This window comes from Silurus meridionalis, chromosome 19 (genome assembly GCF_014805685.1).
Source record: "Silurus meridionalis isolate SWU-2019-XX chromosome 19, ASM1480568v1, whole genome shotgun sequence".
NCBI classification, from domain to species: domain Eukaryota; kingdom Metazoa; phylum Chordata; class Actinopteri; order Siluriformes; family Siluridae; genus Silurus; species Silurus meridionalis.
This window is the reverse complement of record NC_060902.1, coordinates 15,186,088-15,206,257: the sequence shown is the minus strand read 5'-3', so window position 1 is coordinate 15,206,257 and position 20,170 is coordinate 15,186,088. Positions and strand designations below refer to the sequence as shown.

Here is a 20,170-nt window from a genome sequence, read left to right as displayed (position 1 = left end):
CGAGTGGTGTGTTCAATAGTGAAAGTGAAAGTGTAATGCTGTTAATAATAATATTATTTATTCAAAACCTGACTACTAAACTGTAGTCATTTGTAGGCTTTGATTATCCTCTAAAATCTTGTTGACCAGAAACTCAATTAACACATACTGAGACAACCATAAATATGTATGTATTTATTTTTTTATTTCATTTCAGTTTATTATACACACAAACAGTATGAAACACACACACACACACACACACACACACACACACACACACACACACACACACACACACACTATTGACAATCCAACAGAAAGAAACTGCCTTTTCAGCACTCAGACATCAATACATCTGCTGTGCAAGCCTCAAAAGGTCAGTGCTGTCTAAATGAACATCCTTCCAGCTCTCTTCTTCCTCTCTCAGTCCGCTGTCAATTACCTTTAACTGCTCCTCAATTGATTCCTTCACTTCCCCAATCAGAGCCAATTTGCTCCTTTACTTGGAGAACTGATCATTGTTTAAGCTCTTGTCAAGCGGAGTCTTTGAGTCATTAGTTTAACCTGAAAGGGACACATTAACCATGTGACTCCTCCAAGTCACAGATATTCTGTCAACTGGCTATTAAGGAATAGATTGGTAAAACAATTTCATTGTACACACCCTTTATTTCAGTGAAAATGTGAATACACCAAAACAGGAACAGAATGGATTAAAATTAATAAAACATTTATAAAAAATTTGACACAATTATTTTTATTAATTGTTTAATAAATCTATTCTGGGTCCCTGGTGGTCTAGTGGTTAGGATGCGGCGCGCTCACCCCAGCCCCAGCCACTCTTAGTGCCGGTCCCAAGCCCAGATTAATGGGGAGGGTTGCTTTAGGAAGGGCATCCAGTGTAAAAACATGTGCCAAATCAAACATGCGGATGATCTGCTGTGGCAACCCCTAATGGGAGAAGCAGAAAGAAAGTTTAATAAATCTATTCTCATGATTTGGCCAGATATGCAGCATCTCTGTTTTGTGACTTATTTGTGCACATGTTTATTTACAGTCAGTCCTACACAGGCTACTGCATCAAATCTCCAGGTTGAACAGGATTCTCTGAATTCACTGATTCAGCTGATTCACTGGTTCATCCAGTTTAGTGCACATGCAATTTCCAAAAGCTAAAATTTTTTTGATTTTGCATAGAGCCTCTGGAAATACAGTGTTTTGACTTACACTTTTAATTTTATTACACTGCGATTGTGAAGCCCATCAGCAGCAAAAGTAATGATTCAGTGCATGGCAACTCTGGGGTTGATTTTAGCCATCAAGGTTTCCAATGAGTGAATGATAATACTTTAGAAAGTGTTGTGTATACTGCTTTCTCCAGTACACATGGGACGATGAATAACCTTTGGTATGTGTGTAGGTGGATCCAATCCCAAACACTCTTTTTTACTTTGCTTGGGTTTCAACAAAAGGCCAACACACAAAATGGAAAAATATGTATTTGGAAAAACTAAGAATGAGGACAATGAGAAATGTGACATCCTTCTAAGCCCTGAAGTTGACACCACTTTGAGATCAATACTTTGAGAGCTCAAAGGTATTGAAGGACAAAAGCATACTGTGTATGGATACAACAGGTGCTCCCCAAAATGTTGATTTCTTTTCCAATAATCTGCAATTGTTTTATTTGTGTCATACAAATTTGGTAACGATTGCATTTTTTGGTCTCTAAAGAATAGCATTGTACTTCTAGAAGAGCTGTGATTTTTTATTTTTATTTTTATGAAATGCTCAATATTGTGTGCATTTAGTTTAATGATGCATATGTGTTTTAGAGAGAGAAAAAGAGTTTATTATAAGCAATTGCAGCCCCTTAAAGTGTACAGGTGGAAGAGGTTTGATAAAGACACAAAGAGTCCGTTACACACATTCAGGCAATGAGGCAGACAAAAGCTAATTAGTGAAGCAGCCTCCTTTGAATTAAATCAGCTCTGGGCGCAGACGCTGCCTCAGTTCATACTGCCATGGTGATTTGTGTAGCTTATCTGCATTCTGGCATCGGCCACTGTCCCTCTGAATGGCTGGCTCACTTCCAGTGCAACTCAAGGGTGCTAAATATTAGCCCTCAATCATTCACTCACACACATACACACATTGGCAGGCTGAAGAGTCCTGTTCTTCAGCACTAATGTCAATTGGATTGCAATCATAGCGCTAGCTCTCAGGACGACGAAGGGATTTAACCCATAGGTCATGTTACTCGAATATATCTGCTTTAGTGGTTAAATTAAAGGAGCAAATAAACATGATGTATGGAAAAGGAGGAGAAACTAATGAATCTCAAGGGGGCATTTACCCGAGTCAAGGAGAAAGAATGTGGGAACGATGATTACAGCAACATGATGATGGGAAAATAAAAAGAGGGCTCAAAGACAGAGAATTGAAGAAGAATGGAATGATAAAGGGGCATATTTGAAAGCATGATCACACTGTTTTCCTTTCGACATGTGCTAGTAAAGATTGCTTCATCCCATAAAGATCTATTTTTTCCGAATCAGTGAGGTTTGTGCAGTATGTACCATCTGATCCGCATAAAATTGTAGGACTGGAGCTGCTTTTAGTGAAATTAGGTGTAGACCATGAAATGTGTGAACACAATACAATCCCAGGACCAGGCATCATGTTTCTTCCTGTTTCACGTGTCAAGTGTCTGCTTATGAAACAGAAAACAGAAAAGGCATTTCAATTATAATATTTTATTTACAGCTCGGTTGTTACTTTTTGACTGTAACTAAACAGATTTGGCCAAATGCTTCACCCAGACTATTGGTCAGTTTGGAAGAAAGTTCAGAGATCAATAGCAATAAAATGGAGGAAGCAATTGATTTGTTGTTCAAAAAGAATTGGAATTAAATCGATTGCGGTCCAGACTCAAGTGTGGAAAGACTTCGGAACGATATTAAATAGGAAAGCAAAACAAATCGATATTTCTAGCGTTTATGAAATGAATGAAATTTCCAAATTACTAAATAGCGTCTTCATTTGGGGCCAATTATATAGGCAGAAATGAGCTAATAGGATAAAAGCTACAGCTGTCATTATGTGTATATAACCATCTATTACAACCGTGGTGAGCAGAAAAGCACCATCTATAAGGCAAAACCTACAAACTAGAGGGCTGTATTGGAATTGGGGTCCCGTGGGACCCTTCCCCTGGGGTATTCATACACCTTAGTGTATTTTCACAGGTCACTTCCTACCTACATCTGACCTTTCTTTATTTCCTGCTTTGTTGCACGCTCCTTGAATATCTCTTTATTCTTCAAGCGAGTTATCTGACCTCCAACATGCCCTCAGAGCCTCCGTCACCCTGAACAAAGACTTGTCCAAGTCAATTAAGGCATGATTGATTTCTGCACTCCATTTAACTCATTCTCCGATTTTTCTCTCTCACTGTGAATAATGAATAATTGAAGAAAAGAAGGAGATTTATTGGGGTTTCCCCCTCTGCCTGTAGCCACTATGTAAGGAAAGGTCACCAATTGTCCTTGCAATGATTTTTTTTTTCTTAGGTGCTTGTGTTTGGTATCTGTGATCTAGGCTGGAGGTCATGACTGGACGTCTGTTTAGGTTGTAGACGTCTGGGTCAGGCTGTACAGCGATGCATTAAGATAGTCATATTTGTAAGTGCTCTGTGTGTGTGTGTGTGTGTGTGTGTGTGTGTGTGTGTTACAGCAGCAGAATTCCGAGGGAGTGCAGATTCCTGTGAAACACCAGCTGCTGCAGATCATCGTGCGGGTCCTCCAATACCGCATGCTTCTCACAGGTAACCTCACCATAAATGTTTATTTGTAGATGATTTGGGAAATTTTTTTTCATTCCATTTCCTAATTGACTCAGGGGAGTTTTCTGCTATTTGGCACTAAAGCTTTGTTTTGTGTCTGAATTTCATTCTTTCCAGATTACTTGAACAACCTTTCCCCTGACTCTAAAGAATATGAAGACACACAAGGTATTGTTCTCATCTCTTCCCTACATTTTAAAGCATTATTAAAAAAAAAAAAAAGCATTCCTTATCATTAGTTACACTGGTGAATTCTCCAGTTTGTTTGGTTCAGAAGTGATTATTTTCTATAATGGCAGCTTTATATAAGCAAATAGACAAAAATAAACCCAGGGCATGATAATTAATATATAATTTATGTTTATACCAATTGCTTTGCTTTAAAACAAATAAAACACTTTATGACATGCTGTTATTGGAAAACGTGCCTCACATGACTCCATCGATTCGTTTTCCGATAACCGCTTGCTCTATTATGTTTTATTCCTTACATATAGAGGAATAACAGTTTATTGTGTTTCAGAAGAAATCTGTGATTCACAATATTGTAAAGATTTCTTTCTTTTTTTTCCATCCCAGATATTAGCCAGATCTTGTCAGCGATTAGTCTTTTACAGTGGCAGGCCGTGCATTTGGTAGCTGGGCCTTCAGTGAGGAGTTACCCGATTTAATCCACCTCTTAATACCACCACTATTACGTCGCGATTATAGACACCATCAATACTATAGAAAAATGTAATGTTTTTTCCAAACAGAAATCCATCAGAAATATATTTTATTCTATCTCATTCCATGGAAAGGAAGTAGTTAAAAAAGGTGAACAATTACAAATTTACAAGCAGGAAACAATGTCAGGTTTTTCTTCATAGATAGATTTTTGGCTTCCTGCAAATACAAGGCCAGTCGATTATTCATCATCCGACACTGTCCGATTCCAAAACATTTTGCTGAGCACATACACACAATGCAATTTTATCTATTTTGCTTTTACACACAGCTGCGTTGGTGATTGTGTCAGAGGTTGCAGACCAGGCCAACGACAACCTGAAAGAGGGGGTAAGTTTGTGCGTACGAGTGTGTGGGATCTCTGCTCTGGCAAAGTTTTTACATCGGGATGCTACGGTCGAAGTTGGGGAGAGGTGATGTCATCAAAGTCTTCCAGATGTTTCCAAACAAAGAGCATAGTGTGCAGTGGAACAAGGCCTAGACTGAGACACAGAGGCTTTCCCGAACACACACACACACACACACACACACACACACACACACACACACACACACACAGAGAAACACACAAACAGAGGATCCCTCTATCTCCTGCACTGCTATTCATTTCCGAACAGCTCTTCCCTTTCCGTCTTCCTCCTTCTCATATACAGAACAGACAAAAAGCATTCAGAGTATCTGATTCTGTTTCTCTCCTATATCTCTGTCCTCCTGTCTCTCTCCCACTCCATATCTGTCCTCCCCTCTCCTCTCCCCCTTGTGAACTCAGAACTTTTGGATGTATCTCTTTTCTTTCCTTCTTTTAACACCAATGTTTCTAAAGTTGTGTAAAAAGTTTATTTTCAAGCTTTTATTAAGTCCCCTTTTGCTATTACTCAAATAATAAAAGACATCTCAAAGTCAAGTCTCCTCTCCCCCTCTCCTCTCCCCTCTCTGTCTCTCTTGGTTTCCCAGGAGAACTTGCTGCGTCTAGTCCACATTGAGTACAGTGTGAAGGGGAAGAGAAGTCTGCTGCAGCCAGGAAGAGTGAGTTCTTATACAGACATGCTCACTTCTTATTCTTTCGCACTCTGATTCCTACTCACATGAGCAGTGGTGAGATGAGAAAATCGCTGATTAAAATGTTTTGAAAGTTTGATTTACTAGGCCAATATGGCGGAACATTCCAAGCACAGCAGCACATGACATTACTACAGAGGCACCTCACTGATAAAACTATATGACACTCATATGAGACGACCATCTGTTCTGTGCGTGTGTGTGTGTGTGTGTGTGTGTGTGTGTGTGTGTGTGTGTGCCTGTTCCAGGTGTTTGTGAAAGAGGGCACGCTTATGAAGGTCTCACGAAAGAGCCGACAGCCTCGACATCTGTTCTTGGTAAATCTTTTTTTCGTAAAGCATCTCATTGTTCGAGGTTTCTTCCTGGTTCTTCCAGTCCATCTTTTTCATTATAAGACAAGTCACAAATTGTACATATATGTAAAAGGGAAGGTTTTCACAGAGGGTATTTGAATTCTCAATAACTCAACCAATTTTACTGCTCCTTTAATCCCTAAACACAGAAATATTTGATTGACTCTTCCTTCGACTCACGTAAGAGTTTGCGACAGTGATTATATATCATTAGTTTCAGGTTTAAGAGCCACTTTACTAGACTCTCTCTCTCTTTCTCTTCCTCTCTTGCACTCGTCTCTCAGCGTCTCGAGTTTTTTCAAGGCTTTGTTTAAACCGAGGATGTTTGGTACGTGTCAGTGGATGATGGTTTTCTTTGTAACGCCAGACAAGACAGTCAGCTGAATTTTCTAATGACGCTCAGCTCTGTTTTTACACACAAAATCACCTCAGGCTTTAATCAGAGAGAAGTCATAACTGATTGACATAGTATATTATTTTTTAAATTACTTTACTTTAGCAAGATTGTTGTTATTTTTGAAATATGGTAGATATACAAAAATAGCACACTTCTCTATCAATTAGCAAACCAACCATGTATCAGGCAAAAGCATTGTGTGAAAGGATATAAATTGCAATTGATGTAACTAAATTAAGCAACTAGCACCTACAGTTCTTCTATATAAAATAATGTAAATTCAGTGGGTAAGTAAGTTGTCACTTAGAATCCCTAAATGTCCCAAATCATATGTCTCATATGCAGTGATGGATGAAGTACACAAACCATGTACAGTACTTGAGTAAAAGCAGAGATACATTAAATTTTTATCCACTCATAAAAAGGATCGACAAATGTACTGAAGGTAAAAGTTAAAATCTCCGCAAATGAAAATACTTCAGTTAAGTACAGTACAGTAATGAATTCCAATTACTTTGTTACTGTCTACCACTGCTCAGATCTCAAGCCTCTACCTAACTGTACACCTAAATACACCACTTTTTGCTGACAGGTGTCCCTTCAATCCCTCTTCCCGTCTCCTCCCTCTTGTTTTCACCTTCATGATTCCTCTATTCACTTGGTGTCCCCTGATTGATGCCCCAGTCTGCATTTATATGACTGATGATTGCGTCTGTAATGCTGCCTGCAATCGAGTCAGACGTGATGTCACAGGGTCTGTGAGAAGAGACGACTGTCTTGGGTCAGCTTTAATTTATAGAGTAATAAATGAAGACCAGTCAGAGGCAGCACTGAAAGCCATCACTCACGCTGCGACCGGCGCGCTGGTGCATCCTCGCTAACAAATCATACACTCTTTTTTTTTATTCCGCAGAAGGAAATCCATCAACTGTTAGAGCAACAGAATTTATTATTTTTTACTTAGAAGTCAATGCAATGTCACTGCAATGTGAGAACAGACGTGTTGATAGAGGGTTTGTATAAATGATAAGAAAATCTGGAATAGGGAAGTATTTCTGGTGGAGATAATGATACCATAGGAATTTTTGGGTAGTGTAAGTGTGGCATGCTGGGATTTTTCTTTATTTTACAATGCCGCCTGAAATATAAACATTAAAACATCTATTTTCCAGCAAAAATCATTTTTATCTATTAAAGACCTACAGTATACCACGTCCTTCCCCAAGAAATACAATCCAAGAGCAAAACTGAACAGTTTTAGGGAACACAGCTCTTCTATGATCACCTAGACAAAATTTGGCCATGGAATTTTTAAACGCTTTTCTTAGTGTGAGATAGAACAGGCGTGTGGCCGTGCACTCTTTGCAAGTGTTGTGTTTTTCTTTACTGTTTTGTCATTGCTGTTTAGAGCCTCCGCCCAGGTTTCTTTCTCTGAATCACTCGTGCAGAATTCCTGGATCCTGGGCACTGCACGTTGTGTGTTCCAGTGATGTCATTGCTTTTGTCTGATGCTAAATTTGTTGAGTAAAACACAATAAACAGAATGTGTGTGTGTGTGTGTGTGTGTGTGTGTGTGTGTGTGTGTGTGTGTGTGTGAGAAAGTGAGTATGTGTAAGTGCAGGTTCCCACAATTACAACATCATTGTTTAGTCAAGCAAATAAGATAAACCATATCTATTGTGTGCAGCGTGTGAACTGCTTTCTCATGGAGCAAAACAGAGATGCGTAACGTTACAGAACATGTGTGGAGACATGGGCAGAGGATGAAGCTTGTACTGCTCTCTAGTGGTTAAAATGTAGATTTATAATAACAATTGATTAGATGTATAAATTCCGTTGTGTATATAAGACTCTTGAGTGAGTGTGTGTGTGTGTGTGTGTGTGTGTTGCATTACAGATGAACGACATGATCCTGTACACCTACCCTCAGCAGGATGGGAAATACAGGATGAAAAACACTCTTCTTCTCACTGGGATGAAGGTACAATCCACATTTGTACCAATTCATTAATCGGTTTTGCCACATAATTGGTGCCGATATCAGCTAGTATCCATACCGATAGTTTTTCAGGGTTGCGTTATACAGTACAAGAGTGGCCTCTAGAGGCGAATCACTGACATCATGTGCTGTTTATTTGACTTGTCTTTTTTATTTATTTGGGCTGTAACTGTTTTTTTATTTGGATTTATTTGGAGTATTACTTTTTGTTCCAGTTAGAATGCATCTTTAATTTTCCTCAATATTTATTAATTCATTCATTTATTATTCATTTATATTTAATTTAGCACATTTTCATGATTTAGTACTGGTTTTCTTATTTTTGTAATTAAGTTCAGTACTATTTCACATGGGCTATGTTTGTGTTTTATATTCAGTATCCATTTAAAAAAATATCGGTTATCGGCAAGTAGAATCCAACCTACTCTGTGTCTGTAAAAATCCACTAGCGGTCGACCTTTAGGTAAAATGTACGTTGTCACGGCTGTATGGAGAATTGTTATCAGTAGTAGTTATTTCTTTAACACTTTGTATGTGTGTGTGCAGGTTAGCAAACCGGTCATTGATAACGTCCTCAACACACTAAGGATCGAGGTCAATGATGTCAACATCACGCTCTCAGCCAGGTATTAAGTCATTTGCACACATGCATCCTTTATCTGTAGCTACATTCCACTCAGATGTTGAATGTTGAACAAAATATATACAACTATTTCAACTAATTAGTGCAGTCCAGAAACATAATCATGTACCGTAGATACACTTGCTTCATCAGGATTTCTTCTTCTTACAGCAACATGTGTATGTAAAACACTATTTTTATACCGATCTCTTGTTTCATTTTCTGTCCTTAACCGTATAGCTCTGTAGGAGAAAGAGAGGACTGGTTCCACACTCTAAGCCGAGCTATAGCCGACCACGCTGCAGGCCTCAATACGTTTAGCTCCTCCAGCGAGGTGACCACCATCTTTTGTTTTCTGGTTTTCCAACCCAAAAAGCTGCTGTGTATTCTTGTGTAATGTAGTTTACTTATCCGTGTTGCTTCCAGGCCAGAGAGAAGCTGTGGATGTCTTTGGGAGAAGCCGCACCTGTCCTGGTGCCCATTTCTCACGCCATGATGTGCATGAACTGCACGTCGGATTTCAGTCTCACCTTGCGCAGACACCAATGCAACGCGTGTGGCAAGGTACTTACACAATCTCAAACACACATCCGAGCTACACAAGGACCACAAAACATCCCTGCATTAAATTTATTCCATGCGCTTTTGTTTTTCTGCCTGTAGGTGGTGTGTCGCTCCTGCTCCAGAAACAGATACCCACTGAAGTATCTGAAGGACCGAATGGTTAAAGTGTGTGACCGCTGCTACAATGAGCTCAAGAAACGAGGCATGTTGTTTTTTTGTTTCTTGCAAATAAATAGTTTTATATGGTCTATTTCAGAGACACACCCAAATAAAACAAATATATAAATATTTAATGTAATATCTTTAAATATATGGATCACTGATTAAATAACATACTTTTTTTAAACATACTGTGCATATTAAACATTATTTACACAAGTTTTTTGCACTTAGATAACAATAAACAAGCAAACAAATAATAAATACATCTATTTGTAATATAAGTAAACTACAGCCATGAATTTTTTTGAATGATAGTATTTATATTTAAATGTATGTCGCCCTCTGGTGGTTTAAGGTACATTAGTAATACTTTAAACAGCAGTGGTGACACGCATCCTGAAAAATACTTTATGATCATTAAAGATTTCCTTCATTTTTTTCTCAATGTTGAGAAATAATTGAAAAATGTATACATTTTGTCTTCTTGTGTGTGTGTATGTGTGTGTGTGTGCGTGTGTGTAGGTGGGAATGTTCCTATTCCATGTGGTAGTGCGAGCCCACACACACAGCGTGCCAGCAGACCTCTGTCCGCCGTGTTTCAGAGCCTGCAGCCTCCCAGCCTGTGGAAGAACAGGAAGAGCAGCACAACATCACCTCTTGCTCAGGTATTTCTTTCTTTCTTTCTTTCTTTCTTTCTTTCTTTCTTTCTTTCTTTCTTTCTTTCTTTCTTTCTTTCTTTCTTTATGTTGTAATTGTTATACTTTGTGTGGTGTGTGTGTGTAGGTATCTGTGGGCGCTGAAGGCTCCACTATGAGTGGAAGTTTGCAGAGGCGAAAGAAGAGCAAGCGGAAGTGGAAGAGGCTGTGGTTCCTGCTCAAAGACAAGGTGCTCTACACCTTCACAGCTCGAGAGGTGAGGGGACACAGAGTCTCCTACACCAACACACACACACATACTTAAAAATACACACTTTTATATTTTCAGTTTTAATTGCAGTGCTGTTATTAGCATACATGAGAACACACTAGTAACATCCAATGACCTAGTAAAAGAACCTGAAATACCACACACACACATTTAATTTAAATTGACTATCTTTTACACAGCTGATGGTATCTCCATGCACACACTCCTACTCATGAATAGGCCAAATCATTAGTGAAACCCTCCTCTCTCTCTCTCTCTCTCTCTCTCTCTCTCTCTCTCTCTCTCTCTCTCTCTCTCTCTCGCTCTACATCTCTTCAGGATAAGGTGGCGAGTGAAAGTTTGCCTCTTCGGGGCTTCACGGTAAAACTTTCTGATCACTCCGAGGGTGAGGACGCTGGTGGGGTCTTTCAGCTCTACCACAAAAAAACTCTGTACTATACGTTCCGAGCGGACGATCATTACACTGCACGAAGGTCTGTCCGTCTCACACACGTGCAAATATATACACACACACACACACACACACACAAACAAAATGTGTTAATGTATTATTGTAGTTTAATCACTAGTCCTGTGACACACTAAAATAAAATCCTACAGGCATCTCTGAGGAGCGATTTATTAAAAGTCAGAGCTGCTCTGTGGTGCCACCTAGAGTACATCATTAGAGTAATGAAGATTTTGGGGACTTTCCAGAGAGTTTCTATCTGATTAGATCCAGATAGAAAGTCATCTTGAACATCTTCCAAATAAATAAATTAGGAATAAAACATTTCAAAATACCCCTGAAGATGAAAACAGCACATCTTGAAATGCTCTGGTCTTTATAATACATATTCATATAGCAATTTAACATCAATATAAAAAAATATTGTCTAAAAAAGTTACTACATAACATTGCATCATACTTTTTATCCATTTAGGGTTACTTTTATTTTATTGAAATGCAACCTAAAAAAAATCAGATTATCATGTTGCATGGAGATTTGAAATTGGAAAGTGGAAAATGTCACTGTTTGTAAGACTGTATCAAAGATAATATTTATATGAAGCATTTGGAATAATCACTTCCATGTTATTGAAGAGAGATGACAATAACTACCCTCTGCCCAATCAAATTTGGGAATTCAACAAATATCTCGATTTCTTTTGGTTAAATATTTACATTTACAGGATTTCAAATGCAGCATTCAAAAGAAAACTGTGAAAAAACACAATTTTTGACATGTGTTCAACCTCTTTTTCCCATGTACACGTCTTTTTTGACAGATGGGTGAATGCCATGGAGGAAGCCACCATATTATAGTATTAACTGAAGCCGTGGGACTGTAAAGTCGTGACTCTTTTTAAAAACAAAGACGGAAGCGCATGTTGAACAACAACTCACCCCCGACCTGAAGGCTTTTTCTTTCATGCATATATATATAAACGGAGTTGTTTCTTCATACAACATACTGGAAATTCCACGATGGAACAAGAGACAATGTGACTTGACGCATCTCTCTGAAGAAAAAGTGCAGAATGTACATAAGCGATATATAAAACAGAGGAAACTTTTTTACGAGTACAGAACATTTTGCACACTTCGGGTTTGTCCGCTTCAAATTTTCTAAGTAACAGAAAAGACACAGTATTTGATTTGAAATTTCAGGCTCTCTGAATTTTTATACGGATCGATGCAAATCATGTGAAATTCTATTTACAATTGAAGCGTAAGCAGATTTGATACCACACTGTATATTAGCTGTATATTTCATCATTAGATATTAGAATTTAGGTTGTAATATACATTGTTCCGGTTTGGTTTTCCATCAGGCATTATTGTTTGTAATTTACACATTCAATCTGAATTTCTTACTGTATGTGGCTTTCAGGAATAGTTAAACACTCACACGTAACTTTGTATTTGAAAAAGGCTTGTTGTGCAAAAGTTGCTTCTTTCGTATTGCACTGGAGCGACAACAATAGTGTAGGTAAATAACAGAAGTAAGTGTATTTTGTTTTATATTTTTGACAAAAATACACCCGAATCTACTCCCTTAATCTATGCCATCTCCTTATTTAATATTTTTATTATTATTTACAAATTTAGCTGAGAAAATACATATATTACTATATGCGTAATTTTTTGCTATACATAAGAGGAGGTCCAACAGTAATATGTCTTTATTCAAAATTTTGAAGGCGTGGCTTAAATGGGTGATCTGACCAACATTCTATTGGAAGTGGGTGAACTAACACTAATATGTCTTTATATGTGCAATTTTTTAAGGCAGAGCTTAAACAGCAGACTGACACCAACTACACTAAAGTACTAGTTTAGTTAACCATAACCAATATGACTGCCAGCATTTTTACTCCTTTTTGCACATTTGTTCAGATTTTATAGAAGGTGGAGCTCCGATTCCAAACTAAAGAAGTGACCATGACATACTAACAATTATGATAATGCTGAGTCATTAATTTTTCATCATATATCATATTAAGGCTTGATTTCAGGCTCGAATTTTTCTTCCTGCCATTTCTAAACAATTTCTTCCTGTCTTTTTTATGACAAACTTGTTGTTTTTTTTCCATTTCTATAGACCTAGCTCAATTTTGCCACTTTTATAGTCTAGGCCTGACATTTATTTTTCTTTTAGTACTGCCTATATCTTTAGGATGTCTTTTCCTGCTGTCATTCACCTCAACACTGCACCAAGTACACTGTCAAGTACACCTTTGAATGTCCTTCACAAGTTTTACATCATTTGTACACGCAGTAACCAGATTTCAGGAATGGCATCGTGAGCCGCATTCAAATCGCGGATGGAAATCTGTCCACAAAGGATTTCTCTCTAGGACAAATGTCTCCACAGCAGGGACAGGAAAGGTGCATGATGAATCTAATAGCACTGCCTCTCTTTGTATAAGTCGATATTTCTTTAATAATCCCTGCATGCTGAATCTTTTGGATTTTATAGAGCTGAGATACTGACGATCTGTTCTGCTGCACTGATTTGTGATGACGACTCAGTTTTGAATTTATCCAGGTTTATTCTACTGTACATGTTGACGATGACACTGAGAAAACCGAGAAAATGTGTTGCAAATGATACTGTAAGCTTCCTGTAGGTGCTTCACACCGACTGAGCCTTTTTTTTACTGCACACAATAACGAAGCTTGTTCTGCTTCCTTTTCATCTCCTGGTTTCTTTGTTTTAAAGGCAACGATTTTATGCCTTTGAGAAGAAAAAGAATCAGATCTAGGGATGAACAGAATGGCAATTGGGACTTTCACTGTTACAGTCATACACTGTGTTACTTTATGGAGATTCATCTATACAACAAATCACAGAATCTAGAGCAATGTAAATGAATGTACATACTATTAAAAAAACATGCATTTTCTTTTATTTGCACTGAAAGAAAAAATAAAAAGAAAGTTATGCCATTTTTATCAACAGTTTTATCTGTTTTTATGTGTTTGTTTTACATGAGGTAATAACAGTTTGATCTTTGTTTTTCTTTTGTTTGTTTGTTTTTACTTTACACACTGACTCCTTTTTTTATACTTAATATTAAGGTGAACCAACTGTATGGATTTGGGATAATATTGTGCAAATAAATATAGTAAATAGATGTGACAGACTTTTTTTTGTCAAATAATAATAATGACAATCATTTATTGATTGCTATAATAATATAATAATAACCAAAAATATAGATTTTAAGACAAAAGTATATATATATATATATATATATATATATATATATATACAACTATTTTTTAACTTTTTAGCAAATTACATTGTATAAAATAATTTAGAAATCCACATTAATGAACTCCAAATCATAACAATATAATAAAAAAGCAAGAGGCACTATGAAAAAGTGTTTGTTTAAATATATTAAAGTTTTACTAATATTAATTTTAAAAGGTTTTTGTGGAATCTATTTTCAGAAGCAGAATCCCAATGCATTAAATAAATGATCACTGTCTGGCTCTGCAGTAAACATTGTACTTCAATGAGCAGCTGATAGGGGGCAGCAAAATCACTTCTTATTACATTGACCTTTGAGCTCCTGCTGTAGCGATCAGGTAGAACTCTGAAACTAATTATGAATCTGTAACACTCTCCTTCTAGTTGATCAGTAACTGAATGTGAAAACGCTATAGCATTACACTAATGTGGGCTTAACTCAAGTCTGATTTTTATCTCCCTGAGACCAGCCTGGAAAAAAAAACAATTCCTATCTAAATAATTAATAGCTTTCCAAGGTCACTGGGCCTAAAGGGCCTGCTTCTTCTCTTTAATTACACACACTGGCTGTGTGAGCTTGACCTAAAATCCAGACACTTATCTGGACCCCTTGTGTAAGAGAACGGCCCTTATCACTGCCACCGTTTTGCATTTCGAGCTCTCGTCCGCTTGTCATGATCGGACCTCAGGGCCGAGTAAGGTGATATAACTGCTGTAGGTTTCGGATAATGAGTTTTATCATCAAGGCATAGGTAAAGTGGGACGGAGTGTGAATAATTGATGCGAACGAAAAGAAAGAAACGGCGCAAAACATTTCGGCCTATTTCTTTTCATGCGCTGAAATATTAATGCCGTTCTTTGTATGAGGCTGATTTAGGAGGTGTAATTTTAGCCGTGACAACAGAATCGGTAAAAAAAAAAGGCTCTCAGGCAAGGATGAACAGGTTAGAACGAAATATGTGCTTATTAATACAGGGGCAACGAGAGCATTTTGAAAAAAAATTAAGAACAGGTTTTATTTTGGGAGCCACTCTCTTAAAAATGTATCATGTTGAAATGATTGCCTACTGTGGATATAAATACCAAAGCGAGTGATAAACAATGCACTCACTATGGATCCGCAATCTGGGCATATTTTGTCTTTTATGAACAAACTGGTAAGTGTATTTTCTTCGAGCAGATCAAATAAAAAAAAAAATTGCTTATATCGAATTGAATCGAATCGTTGACATGATAATCGGAATTGAATCGAATCGAACTAGTGAAGATACACACTCCTAATTATCATAGCAGTTTATTTTATCTATTTGAGTTTTTTGTTCCTGAACATTCCACTTCCTATCATCCAGATGTTGTGTGGAACGGTGTGTGCCATATAAACTGCTCTTCCTGCTTTTAATTCAAGCTATTTAGATGAAAATTACCACAACACTTGTTTTAGAGGAACCAATTCTTTATGTGGCTGGTGAATGGGCTTATATATAAAGATGACTGACAGACAGACAGACAGACAGACAGACAGACAGACAGACAGACAGACAGACAGGCAGGCAGACAAAATATTGGCAAATTTCAGCATTTCCTTGTCTTTTAATTAGACAAATCCTGTTTGCTCCACTTGTCCTGGACGTGTGCTTTCTTCTTTGATCTTCATCATGCTGTTTGCTTAGGCATGTTCTTTAACAAACTGATGCCTTCCAGGAACAGGTGTATTTATATTGAGGTCATGTGACAGTGTAACTGCAAACGGGTCAGCGCCACTGGACTACTAGTTGTTTGGAGCTTAATTGAAAGGAAAGGCTCTTGGGACACTTCAAGGGGTGAATACTGATGTAAATCACTTTAGTTCTGTGGTTTGTGATAAAAATGTGCAAGAGGATGACTCAATTACTCGGAGTGATCGTATCAGATTAATAGACCTCTCGATTGAGGTGTCAAGTCTTATTTTAAATGTAAAAACGTGCGTTTCGGGGACAATGCAAATGAACGGTGGTTGAAGAGTTATTATTAAAGTGCAACAAGATCTAAACATGGTGAGATCATTCAGGTCTGTTTGTTTCTTTTTGTTAAATGAGTTGTGTGATGAGAGAGAGCAAGAAAGAGAAGGAGAAAGAGAATCTGCAGAGAGCGAAAGCGTTCGGCAAATAGGCAGCGAATCCTAGAGAGACTGAGAGAAACTGATCTGCCAAAACTGGGCTGCTCCAGTTGCTAAACTCCCTCAAGTCTCTCTTGACCCAATAACGAGATTGATAAAGTAAGGACAAAGGGGGATTTATATTCTCTGTCTTTCTGCCTGAAGAAAACAGACAGGAACAATGGGTTGGTCAATTGGAAAGAAATCTTTAGAATGAAACTACTAACATCCGAATAAATGTAAATAGTCCACCATTATCTTTCACATGATGTCAAACTTTCACTTTTAGAGATAAAATAAATAAAAAAGGATGTGATGTCATTCAGAGACCACAAAATAAGCAAGCGGTTACTTTTAATTGGTAATAAGGTAGTTTCTTAAGAAACAAAGAGCGATAGCCATCTGTGTGTATCAGAAGACAGGATATACTTATCCCACAAAAGCCATGTCATATATTTTACTATTCCCTTAGAATCTTTATAGCATAGAACAACACAAACATTTTTAATAGTATATTAATAACAATATTATATGGTCAAAATATACTATTACACCCATACACTATATTACCAAAAGTTTGTGGACACCTGGTATTAAGTAAGGTATGTGCTTTTTGAGCATTACATTCCACATTTAGTCCTAATTTGCTCCTATCATTCCCTCCACCCTTATTTATTGTTGGTAAGTACGATCCAGCCTAGCTATCGGTATCAGTTTAATCGGTTAATTATTGTTAGATTCAAGATTATTCATTTAAAGTAAATGTTTTAATTTCGATAAAAACTACCATGCTCTTTTATAAGGCTCTCGAAACAATTTCTTGAAATGCTCACTTGTCTGTACTGTGCAGAACAAAATAATCGAATCTAACATTAGGAGGCATAATTAATACATTTCAAATCATAATCAAATCTACACAACAATACTGGTAGTCACTCCAGCCCATGTCATTTTCTGTGACAGACCACCCCGGTCCCCCACTAAAGACAAGAAAAAGTAGGCCCTCACAGAATGAAGTTTGAGGACCCCTGTAATAGACAATCATGTGTTTTTGGCAATAGTCTGGTGAAGAATCACATGGATGTGATGCTCAGGTGTCTACAAAGTGTATGTATGTATATGTAGAACTCCAGCAGCCATTCCCCATGCTGCACTCGACACGGAGCTGTGAACCAAAAGAACTTATCTAAGATCAGCTACTAACCACCACGCATTTGTTCAGCGATGCTTCTTTGGGGATTTTTTTGTTTTTGCCTACGGGCCTTGTTGAGTGTGCGAGTGTGCGATGATTATCGTTACATTTCAGTGATTTTGTGTGTTTCGTTCATTTGTTTGGAGACCAAACAAAACCTGTGTCATTCTGTGTGTCTCTCACCAGTTCCATATATAGCAGGAAAACAGATCTGTGTTATGTGTTTTTGCTTTGTGTGTGTGTGTGTGTGTGTGTGTGTGTGTGTGTGTGTGTGTGTGTGTGTGTGTGGGTGAAAGGGCCAGACTCCACTCCTATCATTCTATCCATGATGTCACCCTCGTTATCTTGACTAAGGTTTAAAAGACAAGACGTATGGCTTTCATTGTTATTTTTTTCCGCAATAACGTGACATATTTTCTAAGCGGAGTCATGCCTGGAATTGTGGCGTGCCTGGGAAAAACCCACAGAGGAGCGATTTTATAATAATCATAAGTATGTAATGCCTTTTGATTTTAGAGTTTATTTCGGAATCATAAATTGTTCGGTAGGAAGAGGGAAAAATGTGCGCAAATATAGTGTTCATCACACAATCATGGGAAAAAACGTTTTCAGAGCAATTCGGTTAAAATAAATAAATAAATAAAAAAATTCTGCTCCTTCATGATTTCACAGGGAGACAGAGGGAAAGAGAAAGTGTGTGTAAGTGAATGTCAGCCATTTTTTCTCCTTTTTTGGGACAATGTTTGTTTTTCCACCCTGGTTCCTTTCCTGTCCTTTAGTTTAGTAGTGCTGTCTGGTGTACTGCTGCTCCATTACATTACATTACATTAAACACACACACACACACACACACACACACACACACACACACACACAGAAATGCACTAGATTGTGCATAATCAATTGATCATAGTGAAAGGTCATCAGTCAGAGCAGTGCTGCTAGGTATATGAAGGCCAGTTCTCGGTATTGGATGTGTTCTAGTCAGTGGAAACACACACACACACACACACACACACACACACACACACACACACACACACGTTAGATTTAGCATAATTAGGCTAACCAATAAAAGAGCACACTCCTATAAAAGAGAAGTAAAACGACTTATGTTTTTGAAAGTCTTTTGGAAAAAATATTGTAAAAAGTCACAAAACACACGTCTTGGAAAATATTGTGTATCGTCACAACTTTGACAGTCTCACAAACCGTGCTTCGTGATTTCTCTAGAAAGCCTGGTCATTTCAACACGCCCACCCACTTTCACTGAAAGAGCCAATTTGATGGATATTGCAAATGATCTACAGGAAACGATTACGCAATTTTCCAGTAGCCTTTCAGAAACCCCGTGTATATATAATTAGTGCTTCTTCATAAGAATTCTTTTAAGAATATAAATGTGAACGTTTCCACCCAAATATAGGAAATGATCTGGTTTCTGTTCAATTCTTTCTAATTTCTCATTCATCGCTTTATCCTGGTCACGAACTCGTAGATTCTGCATTTATGTTCACAAAACAGAGGCAACTTGGAAAAGTCAATTCCCCTACTTGACATGTTTTTTGCAATGTAGGAAGAACAACCCAAAGAGATACATGAAGAACATGAGTTCAGGATTGAACAGGAGTCCCTGGAGATGTGATGCTGTAGATAATGCAACTATAATTCTTACTAGGAATCTTAGATATTGAAAGTTTCCACCAGCCATGTGGAAACAAATGGCACAATCTAATATAGACTCAAAATGATGATGAGATGTACAGTCTCCACCACCCACCAGTTTCGGATGATCTACTTTATATGTATATGATTGAACATGTTTAAACTGATACCAGTTCCTGGTTTCTACAATAAGGAAGCATGAATATGATTTCTTTAATATGTAAACTGATCATCCTCACTAGATGAGTCATGATGAGGCAATTTTAAGCAGATCCCAGGTCATAAAGTGACCCGTTTGTATCTACCAGGCTGCTACTCGAGTAACAGACGGTTTTGAGAGATCTTTATTTATTCTCGATTCTTAAGAAAATTCACAAGAAAAGGACATGGTTGTGAAAACAATACGGAAGTCCGGCGGGCAGACAGGCTGGGGTAAAAACAGGGACAGGGACAGGGACAGGGAGAGCAAAGCAGAAGAGAAAGAACGAGAAGCGAATGAAGAACGAGCCGAAAAGGAGAAGAGATGAGCAGCTAAGAAAGAAGTGGTTTTGGATGTCAGAGGAGAAGTGAAACAGCGCAACAGTTCAAAAGTAGTCGGAGATCTCTTTCACACACACACACACACACACACACACACACACACACACATCTTTACACTCCTACACACAGGTGGAATTTTCAGATTTATGAGTTACACAGTCCAGGTCTTATTCACAGCAGCTGAAGATTGTTATAAATAGCTACACAGGAGCTAAGAGTACTTTATATACCACAGCCTGGACTAAGAGCAAAGGGTGTAGC

The 20,170-nt window shown here is 37.8% G+C and overlaps 1 protein-coding gene across 4 annotated transcripts in view; it reads left to right on the top strand.

The window, feature by feature from the left end:
- Positions 1 to 14,256, top strand: part of fgd5a (FYVE, RhoGEF and PH domain containing 5a) — a 37,334-nt gene extending 23,078 nt beyond the window's left edge. For 2 of the 4 annotated variants that reach the window (XM_046875104.1, XM_046875106.1), the window contains 14 exons: positions 3,718 to 3,808; positions 3,944 to 3,994; positions 4,824 to 4,882; positions 5,507 to 5,578; positions 5,860 to 5,928; positions 8,259 to 8,342; positions 8,907 to 8,986; positions 9,223 to 9,316; positions 9,409 to 9,546; positions 9,646 to 9,748; positions 10,231 to 10,373; positions 10,492 to 10,620; positions 10,954 to 11,108; positions 11,905 to 14,256. In XM_046875104.1, coding sequence (XP_046731060.1) covers positions 3,718 to 3,808; positions 3,944 to 3,994; positions 4,824 to 4,882; positions 5,507 to 5,578; positions 5,860 to 5,928; positions 8,259 to 8,342; positions 8,907 to 8,986; positions 9,223 to 9,316; positions 9,409 to 9,546; positions 9,646 to 9,748; positions 10,231 to 10,373; positions 10,492 to 10,620; positions 10,954 to 11,108; positions 11,905 to 11,941 — 1,305 coding nt within the window. In that variant the 3' untranslated portion in view covers positions 11,942 to 14,256. The remainder of the gene's footprint in view (positions 1 to 3,717; positions 3,809 to 3,943; positions 3,995 to 4,823; positions 4,883 to 5,506; positions 5,579 to 5,859; positions 5,929 to 8,258; positions 8,343 to 8,906; positions 8,987 to 9,222; positions 9,317 to 9,408; positions 9,547 to 9,645; positions 9,749 to 10,230; positions 10,374 to 10,491; positions 10,621 to 10,953; positions 11,109 to 11,904) is intronic. The other 2 variants (XM_046875105.1, XM_046875107.1) reach the window with 2 other exon arrangements.
- Positions 14,257 to 20,170: the final 5,914 nt, after the last annotated feature.